The sequence below is a fragment of the Podarcis vaucheri genome (genome assembly GCF_965113315.1).
Source record: "Podarcis vaucheri genome assembly, chromosome: 8".
NCBI lineage: Eukaryota > Metazoa > Chordata > Lepidosauria > Squamata > Lacertidae > Podarcis > Podarcis vaucheri.
This window is the reverse complement of record NC_138766.1, coordinates 70,242,686-70,264,740: the sequence shown is the minus strand read 5'-3', so window position 1 is coordinate 70,264,740 and position 22,055 is coordinate 70,242,686. Positions and strand designations below refer to the sequence as shown.

The following is a 22,055-nucleotide window of genomic DNA, read 5'->3' as shown; positions in this document are numbered from 1 at the left end:
CCCTTTGGCGTAGATTTGTTTTTTTTTTCAAAAAATGAAAGTAGTATTTTAAAGTTTGCATTCACCAGATGGTTGTTGTTGTTGTTTAGTCGTGTCCGACTCTTTGTGACCCCATGGACCAGAGAACGCCAGGCACTCCCGTCTTCCACTGCCTCCCGCAGTTTGGTCAAACTCATGTTCGTAGCTTCGAGAACACTATCCAACCATCTCGTCCTCTGTCGTCCCCTTCTCCTTGTGCCCTCCATCTTTCCCATCATCAAGGTCTTTTCCAGGGAGTCTTCTCTTCTCATGATGTGGCCAAAGTATTGGAGCCTCAGCTTCAGGATCTGTCCTTCCAGTGAGCACTCAGGGCTGATTTCCTTCAGAATAGAGAGGTTTGATCTTCTTGCAGTCCATGGGACTCTCAAGAGTCTCCTCCAGCACCATAATTCATGGTAAAAGCAAACTAAAAATATGGCAACAGGTGCAACAATTACTGGTTTGGGGAATATTAAGTATGTATCCAAAACAAGACACACTATTAGGTTACTATTCAAGGCAGGGGTGGCTAAGCCTTCAGGTCTAGGTAGGGGCCACAACTTCCATCTGCCCCAACCAGCATGATCAATACCAAAACTATAGGAAGCTGCTATACACAGTCAGATCTGTCCACACTAACTGGAAGCAGTTCTCCATGATTTCCAACAGGGGGCTCCCAACCTTATCTATCTTTACAGGAGGTCAAAACACGACAAATATTTTTATATTGTGAGCAAGTTTATTGCCTTCTATGTGTTTCAGTTTACTTACTGATTACAGAATTATCACCTCTCGCAATAAATTCATATTTAAGATAAAGGTAACATGATTCTTCTGACATGATTCTTCTACTTGATCATAAAAGGTAGTGTGGCTTACAGGGCCTGTCAAGCCATCTTCTCTCAGGAATAGTGAAGGACTTTTGTCCAAAGTGGAACACTTGCGCAATATTTGTTCAGAAAAGCTGAGGCTAAGGTGAGGGAGACAACCCTTCATGTAATTTCCATGGCTTTATTAACATTATTTCAATTCAACATCCGGGGGTAGGGGGGCAGATTGGGGGGAATTCTTCCAGTATTAACTGAACATGAGGGAATACCGTGGTTCCAGAAAAAGTACCATCTTAAATACCCTAAAATCTTACTTGCTAAATGTATGGGCCCCAAAAACCACTGTAAGCCTGAAATGTGCAGCCAAAACCACTATGTTACAAGGGGGGATGGGGGCAGAATTCCTTACTTGAGGCAAATCTGTATGTAAAGGGGGGGGGGAATAGTATACAACAATGTGAATCCCCCCCCCCAGTATTGCTGAACTACAACTCCCATCAACCCCATCAAGCATGACCAATTATGGGAGTTATAGAGCAGCAACATTCAGAGAGCCAAAGGTTCCCCATGCCTAGTTTAAACATAAAAAAGCAATTAGCATTTGTTGTTAAGTACAGATGTTCAGTGTGTGTGCCTCTAAGTAATAGAAGAGATATTTGATATTGAACACAATACAGAATAGTTTCAAAGTCTATTTCATGTCACGTATGCACAAAGGTAAGGTATATTTTTGGAAGCTCCGACTCAAGATTAAGATGCCTGTACATGTTCAAGAGAAAAGCGTCTTTGGTACTTTTGAATGCCAATGAGTTCCAGCCCAAGTTAGACTTCAACCGTAAGCCTAGCAAACCTGTATTGTAGGGACGCTGGGTTTCTTAACACCACAAGCCCTTTCTTGTCCACTGGCTGACCCACCAACATTCGCAGCAACCCTGTCAGACTAACAAACCCTAATGCCTCACCACAGCCAGAGGCCAAGGAGAAGTCCCCTTGAGTGACAAATCCCAAGAGCACTCTGGAACAGTGTGCTGCAAGATCAGGCAAAGGGTTCGGCCATAAGCCCAGAACCAGATCTTCATGTTCTGTCGGTGCGGCCTTCACTGTATTCAAGGCACTGCTTTCTGTGGCCTTCCCGACCTCTTGCCTCTTCTTCCTTCCCTTTCGTTTCGACATCTTGCTCTTAAATCTGTCGCTGTGCTTAGGTTCCTGAGGGCCACAGTAGTCTTGGTCTTTGCTGAGCTGCAATAAATCTCCTTTTGTTGGAATGCAAATCATTGCGTGTAACTCTGGGCTACCTTTTTTGAGAAGGGACAAGCTGACCCAAACCAGTGACCTGGGATAACGTTGAAGGATAGGCAGGAGGGCATCTTCAGTCAGATCCTTCTCATCTGGCCTGGCGACAAGGCGCTGTAGCCTCCGATTTCTCCCAGGTGTTGGCTGGCACCAGAACGATACCTGCCTTAATAATTTTCTGCTCCTATTGAAAAAGATACAAGAAGTTATGTTTTCATGCAGTTCAGTACAGAACAAGTGTAAAGATGCGATTTGTCTATCTCTCTCTCTGTGGATGATGAAGAGCTTACTGAGACTGCACAACTTTGTTCAGAGTTTAAATACTGCATTTATTAAATGTTTATCATGTCCTTCCTTCAAGGAGCAGAGGAGTGGCATACAATGTGCTCCGGTCCACCTTTTAGCTTAACTTTCACCCTGCAAAGTAGGCCAAGAGATAGTGACCCAAGGTCACCCAGTATGTTTTGGAGCAGAGTTGGATTTTGAATATAGGACTCTTGCACTCCTACGTCACTCAGAAAATATAAGCATGAGCATCTGCAGGGCAAGAGACTCCTATTTAAGAGTTAATTGCTACAGTTCTGGCTTCAGCCTGTTGAAATAATCAGGTGCTAACTGACCACACTCACTTGAAACAAGCCTTTAAAAGCTCCAAAGTGCAGAGGACATTTGTGTACACAGGTAATAAGCAATTCACAAGTTTGGAAGACAGCTCATAAGCAGAACAGCTTCTAAAGCTTGTCACGTCTGACCAGGGTAAGCCTCAGAAGATGAAGTACTCAAGGATCTAAGTCTTGTTCCATGGCAACAGCTTGCACACTCAAAATCCCTATGTATGGATTCACATGAGTTGCAAGTTGATTTCCCACTATGGTCAATGGGGGAATTGATTTGGTGTGCATACCTGAGAACACAGAAGGTCCAACCTGATTCAGCTTCATCTCTCTTGCATAGACCCATCATTTTTCTCTCTTCTTCCACCTGCATGTCTGGGGAACTCATCTCCATTTGATGTTCTGAACTGACAGCCACAGGTGATTCAGCCGCATGTGCTCCAGAGCTGGGGCCACAAGAAGCCTGTTCCTCAGTTGCACAAGACTCCTGGTCTGATGTGGGTATATGTTTTGCAAAAGCTCTGTTTCTGGCCTCCCAATCTCTGTTCAGCTTATCCCAGGGACAGAGGAATGGTGCCAAGGTCCCATGCTTAACATAATTGGCTCTTTTTGCAGGAGGACGCCTACGATAAAGAAAAAAACTTCTCATTTAGAAGCAGCCAAACATAGAGGGAAATGCAAAATTATTATTATTAATATACCGTACTTTTTGCACCATAACATTCATTTTTTTCCTCCTAGAAAGTAAGGGGAAATGTCTGTGCGTGTTATGGAGGGAATGCCTACGGGTGGTGGTGGTGGGGATCTGCTGCAGTCGTGAGCAGAGGATCCACGGTTCCCCTTCCTTCCCTCCTCCGTGGCTCGCTTTGAAACAGCAAAGCGGGAGAAGAGCCGCTGAGTGGGGAGGAGAGAGGGGCAGAGAGCCTGCTTGCTTTAAAGGAGCAAAGCGGGAGAGGAGAGGAGCCGCTTACACGAGTCCGGAGCTGTTTTTTTCAGCGAGCCGGGGAGGAGGGAGAGAACAGCTCGCTAAATAGCAGCAAAGTTTTTCGCAAGCAGGCTCTCTGTCCCTCTCTCCTCCCCACTCAGCTGGCTTAATAGCAGCAAAGTTTTTCAGTGAGCCGGGGAGGAGGGAGAGAAGCAGAGCCTTTAAAGGAGCAAAGCAGGAGAGGAGAGGAGCCTTCTCCTCTTATACCCCTCTTCTGCATTATTAACAGCATCCTTCTCCACCCACCCCATGTGTGTTCCTTGTCCCTTGAGTGCTTTTCCTTCCCTCCCCACTTAAAACGTGGTTACAAAGCACGGATCCACATGGATCCTCAGGATTTTTGCACTGGGTCACCCCAAATTCACCATCAGATCACATAGCATGTCCATGGCTACATCTTGCACCAAAGAAATCACGCACCCACTGTTGCCTGGGGCCGCAGTGGTGCAAAAACGTGGTTACAAAGCATGGATCCACATGGATCCTCAGGATTTTTGCATTGGGCTACCCCAAACTCACTGTCAGATTACATGTCTGTGGCCACAGCATGAACCACAAAAATCATACATCCACTGTTTCGTTTAGAATATTTTTTTTCTTGTTTTCCTCCTCTAAAAACTATGTGCGTGTTATGGTCGGGTGTGTGTTATAGAGCGAAAAATACGGTATTTATATACTGCCTAATTGCCAAGAATTACATTGGTAAAAAGGATAAATTCTTCTTCTTTTCTTTTTTTTTAACCTTGGCTAGATTAAAAGAAATCCTTTCCCTAAATTATTGGCTGGAGGAAAGTGCTTTCACGTCTTTTGCCATACTGAGTTGTGACCTAAAATGTCGTGTTCCCATTGCCTTTGGAAAGGTAATTTTTCTGAAGATTTAATCTGAATATATACCACATGTACTGGCTGAGGTAAGGGGGGAAGCTCCCAGGTGCATCTCAGATACCTACCTCTTAAACTTTTCAAGAAGATTTCTCTCCAATGTTTTGGCAAACTGCATGGCAGCAGGAGAGTCTGGGTAATCGTGCGGGATATGTGGTGTTCTCTTATACAGAGCATGTTTCAGAGCCTCCTGCAGTCCCCCAACACGTGCACCTCGATACAGCTACAAAACAAATGTGTAAGGTTGACTTTCATTTATTTATCAGTTATGAATTGCCTTTTAGGTAAGCCTCAAGGAGATTTAAAGACAGGCCATAAAAGCAGTTAAAAAGTACAAAGAACAACTGAAGGTAGACTTAGAAACAAAACAAAATGAACACCTAAGGAAGGACTTTTTCATCGAGGTGGGAAAGTTTGCTGGAACAAAAACTTCTTCATTGTTTTTCAGAAGATACAGATATCAGGCGCCTATTGTATCTCAGTGCAGATGCCCTTCCGCAGGCTTGGAAGCTTCAAATTGTAAGAAAAGCTAATACTGACAAGATTCTTAGAAACTGCCCAGCTCAGTCCAAATAATCTACTTTCGGTTTCATTATGAAGAGGATCTTTTTTTTTAAATAATCCACAGCAGTTGCAACTTTTGGTTTGCATTTTGTAGCCTTAGGATCCAGGCATAGGGACGGCAGTGTGATATAAAAACTCCTTCTGCAGCCATTTATACCATTGACAGTTAAGAGAATGCAAGAACAAGAGGAAAGGTCCGTAAACTAAAGTTACCGCTGCTTTTCTGGATTGCATGAAAACATGGCAAGAGATTTGCCTGCAATGAATCCTCCTTTTGAACACCTAAGGCTGGTGTTTAGGAAAAGTGAATCTCGTGTGGATGCTCAGCTTGCATTGCCTTTGGGGCTCTGTTTCTCCAATAGAATGGAAGGAACATTCTAAGTGGTATCAATATAAAACCATAAAACCACCATGGGATACTTCGTAGAAAACATGGAGTTAATTTCATCATGAGCTGTCAGGGTGCGTGCATTTTTTAAAATGTTTTAATCATCATGAAGAGCAAAGGTATGTTAGTCAGCAATTATAGTTCATTACCCACGGTTTTTCAATCCGAAACATAACTTACAAAAGGTAGCCAAAAAGCCATGCCCCAACCTTTGGGCAAGCAAATATCCCAGCCACTTCCCCATCCTAGTCGATCTTCTCCAGCCATTTTTCCAGGCTGCTGAACCAGGAGTATAGGAATCTTGGATTCTCGGGGGCCTAAGTCAAGATGTGATCCAGGCACCAAGAGTTTACTTCTCAGATGATTCAAGTCCTGGGATGAGAGGGGACAAAGCACACAAAGGTTTGCTTAAAAAAGAAAAAAGAGGTACCAGAAGAAGAAGAAAATATTCTTATTCTGCATTGTAAGCACTTAAACTTATCTTTACCTTAAAACAATTTAATAAGCCATAAGTAAAAGCTTCAATGAAAGCTATTCCTGGAACACAACAATTTTTCTTTAATGCGGTACGTTTCCTGTGTGTTAGTAGAGGAATATGGCAGCTTACAGGCCTGATCTGAATTTCTTTCTGTCAATGGCTCTGTAGTTTAGTAACTCTTTATAAATCACTGTTGTAAGGAGAGATGGAAACTGACATGTCGCCCATCTATATCAAACAAAACTGTGTCTGCTATGATGCCATTTCCATGTTTACAGGTCTCGGGACACAGGATCCAGCCACCTTGCTGAAACCAAGCAGGTCTAGGTCTGGTCTGCATCTTGATGAGAGATCGCCTAGGAACCTCACATATACTTCTTTGAGAGCCTGATGGAAGAAAGGCAGGATATAAAATGTACTCAGTAGATTGTCTGTGGGCGGTATCCAACTAAACACTTCTGCAAGAACAAAGACTTCTGGCTGTGCAACAAAACTTCTCCTCCCTCTCCTCTCCCCATGTGCCCCCTAAGTCTGTGGTGGGGGCTCCCCGCTCCAACACTCCAGAGCAGACAGAGAGGGAGAGGGGAAGGTCCATTTCGTCAGCTGTAAGTCCTTGCACTAGCAGAATGGTTTAGCTGGACATTGCCCTGTGTAAGTGCAAATTATGTAACTAGAGATGCAAAGTAAATGAGGAGGCAACATTTTCAAATTAGAAAACCAAGCCTACTCTGGTACACTTCGCCAGCTGGAAAGAAATGGGCAGGATTCTGAGACAGACATTTCAAGTCTCAAAGTAATTGGGCTTAACAGAAATGCACTGAGCGGCTGACATTTCCAACTGCTTCATTGTTATTTCTGATGTAACGGTTACCTGTTCTGGCATTTTATTTTCTGTGACGTTCTTGCGGACGTTCTGGTCCCAGAGAAAGCTCTGTGCACACTCTGCCGGCACCCCTTCCAAGATCAGCTGCTTGACTTTTTCATTCTCTAAAGAAAGGGAAAAAAGAGGGACCTGTTGTCACTAAAAGGTTAAGAACATACGAAGGGGAATGCAGAACAGCAAGTAGTGGAAAGATCATTAAAGCTTCTAACCTTAATAATTTCAGTTCATATTCCATGAGAGACTAGCTGAATGTTTTGTCTTAGGAGCATAGCAACCCTTGCTACTTCATTTAAAGGGGTATTTTGTACAAAGAGCAAACACACATTTAACAGCACAGAGAGAAATGAACTTTGAGTTCTGCTCTAACAAAAGTCAAAGCCTTCCAGGAGTTTGTGGAGCTGTAGGCAGCAGTCCTAATTTTACTGAGGTCTAAAGTGAGGGAGCAACATTTTAGAAGACACGGTCTCACTTTAAAACAGCCTTTCTCAGCCTGTGGGTCCCCAGATGTTGTTGAACTACAACTCCCATCACCCCTAGCTAGCAAGGCCAGAGCTCAGGGATGATGGGAGTTGTAGTCCAACAACATCTGGGGACCCACAGTTTGAGAACCACTGCTTTAAAAGCATGGGTGGGGAACTTGTGGTCCTCCAGATGTTGATGGATTCCAGCCTACCATCATCCCTAAGCCCTGGCCAAGTTAGCTTGGACTGATGGGAGCAGCCACAACATCTGGAGGGCCACAGGCTCCCCATCCCTGCTTTAAAGGCTGATGTGAAGGTGGTGATTTCGGAGTTCCCCTTGAACTTTACATTCTGGAACTGCTCTCCTTTTGCTGCCTGAGCATATTGAGACTCAAGCCTGAGGCACTATTTTCTCACTGCAGAGTCAAGCACCACTCTCTAAGAGAATATTTAAACATCCCTTCACTCCTATCTACAGATGTTCAGGAACTGTGTTGCGGCATCAGATCAAGGCCTGCATTTTAAAATGAGCTTAAAAAATATATTTGTAAATGTTTGTATCTCTCATGCCAGGCAGAAAGCAGCTGGCTGGGTGCTTTGGCAGATGTTTATCTTCCTAAACAGGACCCCTCTGATCTATAGCAGTGCTTCAGGGTTGTAAAAGGAAATTACAGGCTGGGAACAAAAGGTCACACTGACCATACAAATTACAGAATACAATCAAGCTGCAAAAACACTAATTAAGAGTTGGTAAATAGTGAAATTTATTGTTTAACAGATAATATACCATGTGCCTCCCATTAGACTTGAGCCACATCTTCCTAAGGTTAAAGGGCAAGAGCTAATAGGAACAGCAGCTGGCTAGGAAAAGGAGTTGTAAACTAAAGAGGCTGCTTTCGAAACTGTTTTTTATTGAAGTTCCTTTTTACTTTGAAAAGGCCTTTCCTTCTAAAAAATCTATCTATGTTATGTATGAAATATATTGGCTTAAATGTAATTATGCAAAGGATTTAGAAAGTAAGAAATGTTAGATTCTTATGTTAGATTCTTATTTCATTGATGATGTGTGAGAAGGTGAACCCAAGATCTGTTTAAGATAAAAATTAAAACCATTAGCCATCTGTTCTGGAGTGAATAGGGCAATAGGGCAAAGATGATCTGATAATTAAGGTGCCTGGTCGAGGCAAATGTAAGATATATGGCTACTTGTCTGCCATTTATGGATAGAAGGAAATATAGCTCTTTGTCTCCCATAAAAGGTAATAGGAAATGGGTGTATCTTTTCTGATTGGTTCTAGCAAACAGCTAATAGGAATTTCAACCAGGCTGATTGGACAGAGGCAGCCAAAGGAGGAGCAAGGGGGCTGGGCTGAGGAAATATAAGTGCTGGCCATCAGGGCTGGAGTGGGCAGAGCTTTGGTATCCATATACCACTGTGTCTCTCATTTATTTGTCTGACAAATAAATTATTATTTTAATTTCTCTATTGCTGTGTTGAATATTTCATTCCAGCTAAGTGTTAACCACAAGCAGGGTGCTACAGTGTGACAGGATCAGTGTGCACTCACAGTTGGCATTAGGTTTTGGGTGAAGGGTGGGGAAATTGTGGTGCCAAAAGATGCATGTGTTTAAGAGAATTAAACCTTTCTATTGAAAGGTTGATATGCCTGTGGCCCATTGTCACCCTTCTTATTTTTAGTACAGTGGAACTTCGGTTGTTGAATGCAGTCCGTTCCAGAAGACTGTTGGACTTCTGAAATGTTCGACAATCGAGGCGCAATTGCCGGTTGGCAAAATCCGTGGGGAAAATGGAGAAATGCGCCTTGGAAGCCATTCGACTTTCAAGGAGCATTTGTAAATGGAAACATTCACTTCTGGGTTGTTGGCGTTCGAAAGCCAAAGTGTTCAACTTCCGAAGCGTTCGGCAACCGAGGTTCCACTGCATTAGCTATTCCAGCAAAAGAAAACTTTAGATTGTGGCGACATGCTTAGCAAATCAGTATACCCTGCCTAAAGTACCCAACTTCATGTGTGATATTTGGAACACTTTACCCAAAACACACGGTGCAATGAATCTTCAAATAACTATACCTGAAGAAATCCTACTCCACCATGTATTTTAAGGGAGATTGCAGAAGAATAGAATGCCTCCCTAAGAATGTGAAAAGCAAGCATGCCAAACAAGAGAATGAACTACTAAATAACTACAGTGAATAAGGAAGATACAGAAAACAAAATCAATGTTTCCTCCATGACTATGGGTTGTATCCACTGCCAGGTGTACTCAAGAGGAGACCAACTGAAATTAAGGGACATGGCTAACTCATCCCTCTAATTTCAATGGTCCTCCTCTGAGTAGCAATATAAGAGCCCTGCTGGATCAGGACCAGCATCCTGTTGCCAGTGGACAACCACATGCCTATGGAAACCTGAAAACAGGACCTGAGCAGAACAGCGTTCTTCCCAGCAACAGAAAGAGAACATAATCTGAGTGGTCAATAGCCACTGATAGCCTTTTCCTCCAAGAATCCTCTAATCCTCTTTTTAAGTCATCCAAGTTGTTGGCCAACATTACTTTTTGTGGGCTCTCATTTTCAGCAGGACACAACCCTAAGCTAATGCAGGGGAAGAGCTGTGGAGCACTATCCAAAAGAAGCACCAGCTTTCCTTAAGATTTCTTTCTTAGGTGGCATCTTCCCCTCTGCCTGTTTGCAAACACGAGTCTTCAGCCATCCAGGCTCCCATTGCTGGTTCCCCACACACATCCATTTAAGATCTTCTCTTGCTACCCTTTCTTCTTCAGCCACCAGCCTTAGCTTGCATGCACTGCTTATGGGCATGCACTGCCTGCAGAATGCCTCAAAACAGAAAGGGTTATTAAATTCACAAACATATATAGTGAAAGGCTATGGTAGACAGCAGAGTCGCACAGGCTTGGAAGGGCTGGCGTGTCCCTCGCTGCCTTGCACAACCCAAAGTTTCTCACAGGGCTATATATATATATACACCCACACACACCGTATTTTTCGCTCTATAAGACGCACCAGACCACAAGACGCACCTAATTTTTGGAGGAGGAAAACAAGAAAAAAAATATTCTGAATCTCAGAAGCCAGAACAGCAAGAGGGATCGCTGCGCAGTGAAAGCAGCAATCCCTCTTGCTGTTCTGGCTTCTGTGATAGCTGCGCAGCTTGCATTCGCTCCATAAGACAAACACACATTTCCTCTTACTTTTTAGGAGGGAAAAGGGGAGTCTTATAGAGCAAAAAATACGGTGTATATATATATATGTGCAGAAGATCTAGACGCATTCGTGAATCTACACCAAAGCAATCAGAAGTATCAAACCACGGCTACCTGAGTGCATATTTATGTCTGAAAAGCTCTTTATTAGGAAACACCAAACAATGTTGCCCTGGCAAGTGGAGAAGGACCTTATAATGTAGAAGAAAAGAACCAAAGTTTTAAGATTTTCTTATGGTCTGGCCCAGGAGCAGAAGCCACAACTCAACATCATGGCACATCCTTTGCAAATAGAAAAAATCCAAGCATTAATCCCTGGCATCTTCAGTTGAAGGATCCCAGAACTAAGAGATACACCCTGCATAAAAAAATGGAGAGTGGCTTCAAGCCAGAATATACTGTTTGGTTTGATGGGTGAGTTGTCTGTAGCGGTTAAATCCATATCAAAAGGGAGAGATGTAAATAAGCCTAAGTGAAGCAGATGCGAAATATAGACAAGTAAAAGAAATGTGTGTTTAGAGGGATTCTTTTTGCCCCAAACCTGCCCCATTACTGAAAAATAATTGTTTGTGAGCAAAGAAATGGTGAAAAGTGAAATAATGAATCCAGTGCCGTGGAATTAATTGGCAAATAAGTACAGTGGGACTGAATTATAGAACTTCTGATTCTTACTCTCACTACAGAAAAAGATTTCTAAGGCTAAATAAGCACGGCAAGCCAAACATTCCGGTATTATATGTGGAGAACTCTTTCACACTTTTTCTGAAGTGTATGTTTGTAGGCAATACGAGCACGTAGAAATGAAGTGTTGCAACTTGAGGTATAGCACCTGTTGGCCTCGCCAGGATTCGAACCTGGATCATCTGTACCATTTAACAGAGGCTTCCATTGAGCACAAGACCAGTTTGGTGCCAAGTCCCTTCCTCACAACTGCAATTATTCTCTACACAGCATTAATATAGGATGTGTGCATCTATTTGGTATGTTTAATGGAACCCTAAAAAGCCATGAGATAAGTGCAACGCTCCCTGGAATATACTATATGTTTTAGGAAATGGTTTGCCTGTATGTTCTCTATAGGTTTGGCTACCTCTTGAGATTCTACTGACAAACTCACTACAAAGGTTCCCAAGGTGGGGGAAGTGGTCTTTACCAATGTTTGGGTGTCAGCCATTTTGAATCAAGATGGTGGACTAAAACGTGACTTTGGCATGACTCCGCCCAATTGTTAGCATGATGGGTCCAAACTCACTACACTATCCATTTAAAAATCACAATAAGTTTTGGTTTCTAAAAATTCCCAGGCAGCCCTGGGCACTCTCTACTAATGCTTAATAAAGACACATTAACTTAACCTGACATAAAAGTAGATTGATGAACTCTTTACAGTATTAGATGAGATACTTTACCTTGATATCTTTCAGGATTTGGTTTGGCTTTCACTCTCTTTTTAGGCAAATTCACTCGAGGATCCCCCACAGTCAAACCCAGTACAGTACCTGATGGAATGTCTGATGAACTTAACCCTTTAAACACATAAAATGGATGCACCTTTAAACATACCGACAAGTATTACATTTTGATATTTCAAGATCAAATGTACACCAGCAAGTATATAAAGCATGTAAACAGAAGGCACTACTAGAATGCTACCTTGCAACAATTCAAAGATGGCTTCTTGACGGCGATGAAGAGACACCAGATCAGGATCTCTGCAATTATCTATCCACCAGCTGTTGATTTCAGAATCTGTAGGCTCCACTTCCTAGATAACCAATCACAACATGTAAGGTAAGAGGGGGAAATATGTAGTTTGCTGCCACAAAGCTCAGTTCCTCCCCTTTTACCTCAAGGGCTGCCAATGGACATATGTGTAGCTGTCTTCCAGAGAACCAACTTCTACATGAAAGCTGGTTATGGTACAACTGCCAAGACCTCCAAGAAGTGGTCAAAGGTTTGGTGACCAAAGTATGGTAATGTACAACTCAAATATGTCCAAAACACTCCAGTGTTTTAGAGTGGTTTTGAATACTGAGCAAGGGAGTTGCATGATATGAGAATGATCCAGCATCCTGGAGTAACCAAGTCAACTGGTCTTCCTGCTCATACCAAAGAGAGCCACAAACTTCTGCTTCTTCTACCACCATGCACACAAGATTGCCACAGAATTTCTTTTGCAGTTGGAACACAGGAAGCAGCCTGACACTCAGCCAGACCTCTGGTTCACCTAGCTCAGTACTGTCTACACCAGAGTATCCAATATGGTGCCCTCCAGATGCTGTTAACTACAACTCCCATCATCCCTGACCACTGGCCATGTTGGCCGGGCTGATGGTAACCAACATGGTGGACTTCATCTCCCACCAGTCTATCCTAAGTGGCAGGGACTACCCAAAAGTTTTCCCCAGCCTTTCCTGGAGATGCCAGGAATGGAACCTGGGATCTTTTGCAAGCAAAGCCTGTGATCGAATACAGTTTTAAAAGGAGGGCTTCCTATACAGCTCTATTCATTATACAGCTCTAGGCATTATCCCGTATTACTTTATAATACGGAGGTTCAGGACACTAAGACAGTGGTATGACTAACACAAGATGTCCCAAACTTTTCTAGATGAGTTGGGAATCATATGCTAATGTAGTACAAACATGTGTAGTACCACAATACTAGATTCTAGCAGTTGACTACACAGCAATGCAATAACAGCAATGCGATCTTGAGCACATGACAAAAGCAAGCATGAAAATTGCTGATTAGCTTACAGTATGGACGCAAGCAGCTTTGAGTGCCTCTGTAAGGACGCAGTTTGAGAGGGGACCAATTAACCGATATCTGAGAATCTCCATTGTTAGGTCGCTGGAAGAGACAAAAGCTACATGTCAAAACATGAAGTCAGGAGTGATGAATTAGTCCAGTTCCAGCTTGTGTTGATTCATAAATCCGTTCTATCACATTTTGCATTCATCTGTTGTTGTTTTTTTAATAATCTCAAACATTCTTATTTCAGTACCTAATTAAAACTGTATAATCTCATGGCTTTCCCACAAAGAATCCTGGGAACTGTAGTTTGTCAAGGGTGCTGAGAATTGTTAGGAGACTCCCATTTTCCTCACAGAGCGACAATTCCTAGAGTTCTTTGGAAGAGGGATTGGCTCTTAAGCTACACTAAATTGTAGCTCTTTGAGGGGAATAGGGGTTTTATAACAATTCACAGTGCCTTTAACAAACTACAGTTCCCAAGATTCTTTCTGTTTAAAAAGGCTGTTTAAAGTGGTATGACACTGTTTTGAATGTATAGTGAAAACGGGGGCCTAGTTCAATTTGTTTACCAAAGTTATTCTTCATCCCTTCGTATAATGAGGCAACTTGACTAGACTATAAATGAGAAATGTGTTAATAGTACCCAAACAAGTACCTTATCACAACTCCAGTAGTTTGTGATGTCCAGCAATAGGACTGGTGGAGATCTCTGGTCCCATCGCCAATAATTTTTTTCACTGGGACAGCCATTTCGCCTCCATTGTCTTTCCTCTTCCTTTTCTGGCCAACTTCCTCAGCAACAAACGACTGGCTTTCTTCCTGAGGCAATATTGCAGCTGGTTCAGGGTTACAGACTTCCATGGGCTCAGAACACCGGAAGGCTGCTTTTAACTCAGCCAAGATCTCCTAATGGGAAGCAGGGAAAAGGGCTCATCAAATGTGAAGGCCACCATCTTTTATGCAGCTTTCAGGCGAGAGATTAACAGCGGCGTCCTTGGAAATAAGCAGCTGAAAGAGAGGGCCGGCAGATGGACTTTTTAGCTCCACATTCTCAAGTTGCCAGCCCTCTAGATGGAGCTTAAGTCCACTCAGTAGAATATCCTGCTGTCAAAAGAATAAAAGGGCTTTTTATATTTTAAAAGATCTCAATGACCCTACAAACAATTTATGTAAGACTCTTTTTAGAAAGCACTTTCTACAAATCTAGTTTTGCCAGTACTGCGTAAGATGAAGCAGCTGCTCAGGCCAAATGGTTGGCTTCTTAGCTCAGCTTGTACAGCTTGTGCAGAAGGCCCCAGGCTCAAGCCCTGGCATCTGTGGCTAAAAGCTTCAGGTAGGCTAGGTGGAAGGCCTTTGCTCAAGTTCATGGAGAGAGCTTCCGCCCTTGGGCTAGTTGAACAAACAGGCTGACCTGGTATAAAGACAGCTGCCCCGGATCTTCTACCTGTGTTAAAGGGAGGGTTCAGGCACTCCCTTCACCCACATGACCTTTCCAACCTCTTTTTTGGTGGGAATCAACCATATGAAAGGCTTCCACTTCAGGCCTACGTCCCCTTCACAAGAGGTTAGCTTTTTAATACAGGTATTTTTTTAATGTTGGGACGCGGGTGCCGCTGTGGGTTAAACCACAGAGCCTAGGACTTGCCGATCAGAAGGTCGGTGGTTCGAATCCCCGCAACAGGGTGAGCTCCTGTTGCTCGGTCCCTGCTCCTGCCAACCTAGCAGTTTGAAAGCACGTCAAAGTGCAAGTAGATAAGTAGGTACCGTTCCGGCGGGAAGGTAAACGGCGTTTCCGTGTGCTGCTCTGGTTTGCCAAAAGCGGCTTAGTCATGCTGGCCACATGACCCGGAAGCTGTACGCCGGCTCCCTCGGCCAATAAAGAGAGATGAGCTCCACAACCCCAGAATCGGTCACAACTGGACCTAATGGTCAGGGGTCCCTTTACCCTTACCTTTTAATTTTTTTACTACACTAATTATAAATGTTTTTTAAAAAGAAAAGAAACAGCTTGTACCTGCTTAAAGACAGGGTGGGTCCATATCCACAGTTGTCTGTTTTCGGAAGTACTATCAATCCCATCTCTGGGTTTCCAAAGGAAAGTAACCGGTCCAAGGGCACCTGCAGGGTATCGGTCTGCCTGGTACATGGTGAGAGCACCCTGGCGCTTCCCAGATAGACAAGGAATAGCTGCAAATGTTGGCCCTGAGAAGAGACAGGCTAAAAATGCTCAAGAAAATAGTGCCCACTTAGAAAGGTAATATAACCTTTGTAACTGGGAGACCACATCTAGAAATAGCATTCCGATTTTAAAATTGGTCAACTGTAATGAATGGATGTAGCAACTACTGCGGTTTTTTCCTTTGTTATTATTGAATTCTAAATAAAGTATTATTCTTTTTTAAAAAATAATAATAGAAGTACCATTCCAAAGTCTAAACTGGCAGAGTTAAGAGATGGAACATGGGGGTGGTGGGGGAGAATAGCTCCTACAGGAGTTCTTGCTTTAAAGAATTCAAAGCTCGTCACACACCAGGTCCACAGTGAAACTTCTTAAGATCATTTTATCCTGCTGAAGTTGTATTGGGAATGGAAAGGAAGTGACAGCTTAGTGTTTTTTCTAAACAAACTTTATGACTAGCCCTGATTAGCTATGAGAAGAATTTCTTCTAGCTGATCGACTATAGACTTGTTTTGTTTCCCCCTCACAGACCAACGCAACATAAAATGATTAACAGGCTATGGTTACACTGGGACAATAGTCCAAACAACAGTTTGGAGAATCTTGAACAAGCCATGTATGCATGTGCTTGCTTATACTTCACCCCCTTCTTGATTTAATTCCTTATTTTGCCTTTTGTTCTAAGCAGAGTTTACTGCAACACACAAACTAGCAAACTATGGTTTGAACCATTCCTCCAAACATGTATGGGAGCCATGGTTTGGAGGATGACTTCAGTATGGGAGAACAGCTTTGGAAGACTTATCTGGAAGGCTGCTCTAAACACAACATGGCCATCACAAGTGACCGCTGCTGCAAAAGTCACAGTATGATTTATTTTACAAACTTATAACGTGCCACACTAATCACAGGCATCTATACCATAGTGGACCTAAACTATATTCAACAGCAAAATAGATAATTGACTTTCTTGGCATCAGCAAATTAGGTGGGAGGAGTAGGAACAAATAATGGAGTGCAAAGAACTATTAAATATACACCTAGCCCTTTATTATGCTCTTTCTCCTTGCATAATATGCGGTTGTATTTTCCAAAAATACTAAATGAGCATACTTAGTACCACCCAGCCCTAGACAGCAGGCGCCCATGCCCAACCCAAGAGTTAGCATTCACAATGTATGCATTTTAAAATAAGGAAATATTACCTGCATCTATGCTACACATTCGAGCAAGTGCTGTAAGCAGCTCTTCCTCTTTCCCAGTCAACTCCAAGCAACAATAATAAGATAAATCCTGATGTAAAAGAAAAGCTATTGAATTTTAAGCTGGGAAAAAGAAACCTGGCATGCTTGAGAGGTCAGAAGAAAACGATGGATTTTGTTTATAAAAACCTGAGCCATTCTTCTAGACTAATTCACATATCAGGAGACTGAGTTTGCAGAAGCGTGGCAAGCATTTAGACAATGTGGATAGAAGCACTACTCAAAATCTATCTCATGTGTTAATAAGCAACATTCTCCGACTATCTTACGAGATGCATGAAGCTATTTCTAGATAAGCAGATTATAACATGTTAACAAGGACTCAAGAGCCAGTATACCTAAGACACGAGGACAGGATGGTACATAGAAACAGCCAGATACTGATAAGCAAACTTCATTTTCTTTCTCCACTCAACAGGTGCTTTAGAACAGGAAGGAGAAAGACAGTCTATGGGATCGACTTTCCCAAGAGGACATGCTCTTGTGCTTGTCTGGTTTTTTTAAAAAGCTGAAGTGTTTCTCCTGCCAAGTATGAAGGCATAAAATGTCACAGTACCTGAAGGAGGCAGTGGCTAGTCATGGCCCGGTAGCAGGCCCTATAGCTCTTGGTTGTGGGCCTGTCTCCTAGGCAGTACCCCCACTTCTTCACCATATGAAACCGCTTTGCATGCCAGATGTGCGTTTCCAGCCACACGTTCTTCTTTTGCCTGCGGTTGAACTCCACCACCAAGTTCGTATGGCGCCGCCTGGCCTTACGGCACTTGCTCTTGGACTGTTCTTTCTTCTGATGTTCAAATTTCTCTGTCTGCATAGGTAGAACAAGAGAACAATGGTTTCCTCCCCTTGAATTTGTTTCCCAAAGGGAAGGCAACCCAATTCAATTCACCCATATGACTTTTAGAAGACATCTGAAGGCAGCGCTGTACAGGGAAGTTTTTTAATGTTTTTTTATGTTTTATTGTGTTTTTAATATTTTGTTGGGAGCTGCCCAGAGTGATTGGGGCAACCCAGTCAGATAATTAAATTATTATTATTATCTATGGTGGAGGGCACAGGGACTTGTGGGGTTTATATTGGAGATAGCACAAATAGAAAATTCTTTGAAATATTAAATAGGCTTAGGGATAGAATAAGAATATGTTACGAGTAAATACTAAGGATTAAAATACTAATAAAGGAGAAGAGGTTAATAAATGAAAGGAGTCAATATTATTAGAAATATGAATTTGGAGAACTGTTATATAGGTGACATAATGAAATTCAGTTAGAGGGGATTTGTGGAAGTCAGTTATCAATGTAATGAGAATTAGGTATTTGAAGAAACCATTTTTTGTGTTTAGTTTACTGTAGTGTGGTGTGTTTTTCCTTGTTGTGTGTTATGTTATGTTATTTTTGTGATAAATGTGGAAAATCAATAAAATTCATTGAAAAATAATATATATTGGAGGCAGCACAGTGATCTATCACTACCCTCCAAGCCCTCCTGCCAAAGAATATGGAGAAACCATCTGGAGTGGGGGAAGTCCCACAGAGGCCTGCCATTCCTTGCTGCATTAACACCATCCTACGTGCAACAGCAATTACATTCCCCCACCCCACCCCCCAACACACACAAAAGGAAAGGTTATATAGAAGGATGAACTATTACACGGAAGCACCATCAAGCTAACTGGGAAAACAAGCTAAAGACACACCTCTATTCTGGCAAGCTCACGAAGTCGCCTGGGCAGGCGTTTGATATTGTGGCTCATAGCTCGCCTCCTCATGTGTCTCGGTAGAGACTGAAACACTAAGGTGTTGGAAGACTTCTGCGTAACAGCTTTCAGCATAGCTTTTATTTCTGCAGCACGAGCCTGAACAAAAGGAGACACTGAAATAAAAAGAGAATTTGTTTAGCACCTGAAAGAACTAAATGAGGACAGTTTCCCACTTGGCAGCAATGAGGTTCATAAATTTTATTAAATCTCTTAAACCTATGGGTGTGTAACTTAAGGTTCAACATGGAGAATGCTGAAACATTACTGGAAGAAGTGTGATTATTAAAAGTCTGGGGTTAATTGTAATTATAAATGAAACTCTCTGAACTCCTCCTCCTTGGCTGTGCAGATGAGTCTCTGACTCTCTTGGCTTGTTCTTATTGCATTAAGAAATAGGTTTGTTTGACATCTTAACACAGACATGTTGGGTGATAGTCATTGTTCATTTATGCTTACCTGTGACATATTTGGGCATTTCACAGGAAGCTTTTTGTTGTGAAAAGCCCTGCTGTGAGGTTTCAGAACGCAGATCTGTTGGCAAGTCAAAGAAGAATTACCGTGTAAATTGACTGAAGTCACAGACTAAGAGCATACTACAGCCTATAGCAATAGCCCTGAAAGAAAATTGATTCTAGAATTTGGCAACAACTCTCCTATCACTTAATTCAACATGTATAAAAGTTAAATCCTTCCTTTATCTAAACAGCATTTTAAACAAGATTTTTTACACTGAACCACCTGAACATATTGGTCAAACTTATGTGACCACACATAGCCCTCCTTTGGACCAGTGGAACAGGACAAGGGCTGTGTCAAATTTGGCCTTGTTTTTAAAAGGCCCCTTCTCTAAGGTTTCATTCTTATCTCCAGATTACCTTAATTTTTTTTAGAGTCAAAGTTTCATGGATAATTCGTACCAAATAAGATGTCTGTACCAGTAAAATTGGGATGGGGAACCTCCAGGCGTTTTGGGATTGAATTAATTCCCATCCTCTTTGCCCATTGGCCATACTGGCTGAGACAGATGGGAGCTGGAAGTTCAACAACAACAGGACCATAGATTCCCTAGACTTGCACTAAGGCACAACAGCTACCTTGTTTCTTGCATTCAGAGGCTCCATCACCACCATTTTGAAAGTGTATTTCACTGTGGCTTGGCCCACCATCAAAGGTGAAGGTCACATTGGTAGGCTGGTTTTTCATCTTCTTGGCTCTTTTCTTCTCTTTTGCATTTGACATTCCTGTGGGAGCAAAACGGAAGCAACTAAAGATGCAACTCCACCATTACCATCTAGCATTGTAATACAGTAAGCCTGCAAAACATGTGGGAATAATGTTTCAGGGATCATGCCTAAAGCTAAAATCACATACAATCAATGCGCTTTGGGTTCAAGGACAAGTGGAAGTGACAAAATTATTTTTCCTGGAGGGAAAAAAACCTTTCAAGTTTTTTGGGGTTTTTTTGGCCACTTGCATAAAGCTGAATGTGCACAAATTACATGTCCCCAAGTTGTGGCTCCTGTTGCTTGGTCCCTGCTCCTGCCAACCTAGCAGTTCGAAAGCACATCAAAGTGCAAGCAGATAAATAGGTAGTGCTATGAAGGTAAACGGCGTTTCCGTACGCTGCTCTGGTTCGCCAGAAGCGGCTTAGTCATGCTAGCCACATGACTCAGAAGCTGTACGCCGGCTCCCTCGGCCAGTAAAGCGAGATGAGAGCCGCAATCCCAGAGTCATCCGCGACTGGATCTAATGGTCAGGGGTCCCTTTACCTTTTAAGTTGTGGGGTTAATAGCATAATGAATATATGTAGCACTTCAGAGCTGACCAAGACCTGCAGCTCTTCAAAAGATTCATTACAAAGTAAACATCTTTTTTTAAAAAAAAATGGTTGCAGAACTATGATTAACAGTGTTGTAAACAAAATCTGCCCCTTTCCCTTATGGGGTATCCAAGAGCCCATATAGAGTCCTTACGTAGGTTCCCTGTTGGTAGGAGAAAATAACAGAGGCCAACCAGAGAATATTGGGAAGCAAAGAAACTAGGAAAAGGAGGAGGAACCCAGAACAATGGAGCGCAAGGCCTTATATAGACATTTTAAATTCCCTGCCCTGGAGCCCAAGACAATGGGGAGGCTTTTCCATTTTCCTTTGACCTTGCAGAGAAAACATTTGCTCAGTTTGGGAATCAAAATGGTTTCAGGTCGGTTTTCCTGTGTTGATCTATATATGTGCTTGGTTGGTACACTTATGAACATTTAATATATATCTAAGACCTCAAAATTCCTATCACAACAGCAACATCCCACCAGAAACTGATTTCCACCTGTTTTAGTACACCAACACATATATAATCAGGTTTACTTCTGTAATTTATGAAAAAATATGAATAAAATTACTATGAAATGAACAATATCAAAGGCATTGTACCAGCAAGTAGTGGACAATGTTGCATTAAGCTTTCCCCTACCCCTTGCCTGCATTTTTGCAGAGTCATCCCGTCACTTTCACAGGCAGTGCCCAATACTGAGTCAGCATCTTTCCCTTATCACGGCTGCACTTACATCGACACCAGCAGCGTATAACAATATTGTTTACTCCAGTGCAGAATTACTTTAGGAGCAGTAAATCGAGGGAAAGCAGCAGCAATTTGGACGGTTAGAATCGTTCTGGTTAACCACTGCCAATCAGGGCAAAAGAGGCTGGGGAATGAGTCATGGCATCATTTCCACTACGAATTTAATTTGTGCGATGCCACAGCAAACATTTGCACTTATTTTATTTTTTAAAAAAATACAGCCTGCTATATCATCTTGAGCAGCCTAGAACAAAAATGCACGAGCAAGGGAATTGCTTTCATGCGTTTTTCCTCCCGCAGGCTTCCCAGGGCCTCATAGTGGCTAGACTAGACAGCCCTAAGTCTGATCTAGCGGGGCTCTTGTGCACCAGTATTTTAAATGCATTTTTAAGAACATGCGCTGAAAATTAAGCCCCTGGTTTCTCCCCATTCCCAAAGCATGCCCTGTCCCCGGGGGGACAAGCCAATGAAAAGGCAAGGAGACAGCCTCCCCCGTGCAACCACAAATGCGTTAGTGTGGGACGTCCAGTTGCAGAGTAGAGAGCAGGATATGTTAGAAACTGCCTTCTTACAAGACACTTCTGCACCACGAGCACCATTTCAGCCGGGGGAGCGAGCCTCCTTCCCCGTCCCACGCCCTTTCCCCACAACCCGCTACCTGAAACTGGGCTGGTCTGGGCTGATGAAGCAGGCCTTTAAGCAAAAAAGAGTCAGCCAGGCTCTTCTCCTGCGGACCCGGCGCGCTGCACTTCACCCAGGCGACCACGTTCCGTCCACTTTCGCCACGTTCCATCCACTTCCGCACTTTCTTTATTCTCCTATCTGCCCCCTTAAACCTCAAGACTACATGTCCCATAACCCTTCGCGACAGGAGGCTGTACGGTG

General features: G+C 42.8%; 1 protein-coding gene across 1 annotated transcript; it reads right to left on the bottom strand.

Annotated features, from left to right (window-relative positions):
- Positions 1–737: 737 nt before the first annotated feature.
- On the bottom strand, positions 738–21,976 carry POP1 (POP1 homolog, ribonuclease P/MRP subunit). The gene is made up of 16 exons (XM_082235540.1): positions 21,829–21,976; positions 19,691–19,837; positions 19,053–19,127; positions 18,534–18,709; positions 17,396–17,644; positions 16,783–16,870; positions 15,413–15,600; positions 14,054–14,304; positions 13,401–13,494; positions 12,294–12,405; positions 12,050–12,166; positions 6,924–7,039; positions 5,755–5,946; positions 4,691–4,845; positions 3,046–3,378; positions 738–2,325 (listed from the first exon to the last, which is right to left on the bottom strand). The coding sequence occupies exons 2-16, from the start codon at positions 19,833–19,835 to the stop codon at positions 1,671–1,673; spliced, it is 2,946 nt and encodes a 981-aa protein (XP_082091666.1). The 5' UTR covers positions 19,836–19,837; positions 21,829–21,976; the 3' UTR covers positions 738–1,670.
- Positions 21,977–22,055: the final 79 nt, after the last annotated feature.

What these genes read in the sequence shown, in the direction of transcription:
- POP1 (XM_082235540.1), bottom strand. Translation starts at nt 19,835, where the DNA reads ATGTCAAATGCAAAAGAGAAGAAAAGAGCCAAGAAGATGAAAAACCAG. An exon ending in GTGAGCTTGCCAGAATAGAG is followed by an intron (nt 17,645 to 18,533) that starts GTGTGTCTTTAG and finishes CTACCTATGCAG; the next exon opens with ACAGAGAAATTTGAACATCA. An exon ending in CCCACCCTGTCTTTAAGCAG is followed by an intron (nt 14,305 to 15,412) that starts GTACAAGCTGTT and finishes GCTTCCCATTAG; the next exon opens with GAGATCTTGGCTGAGTTAAA.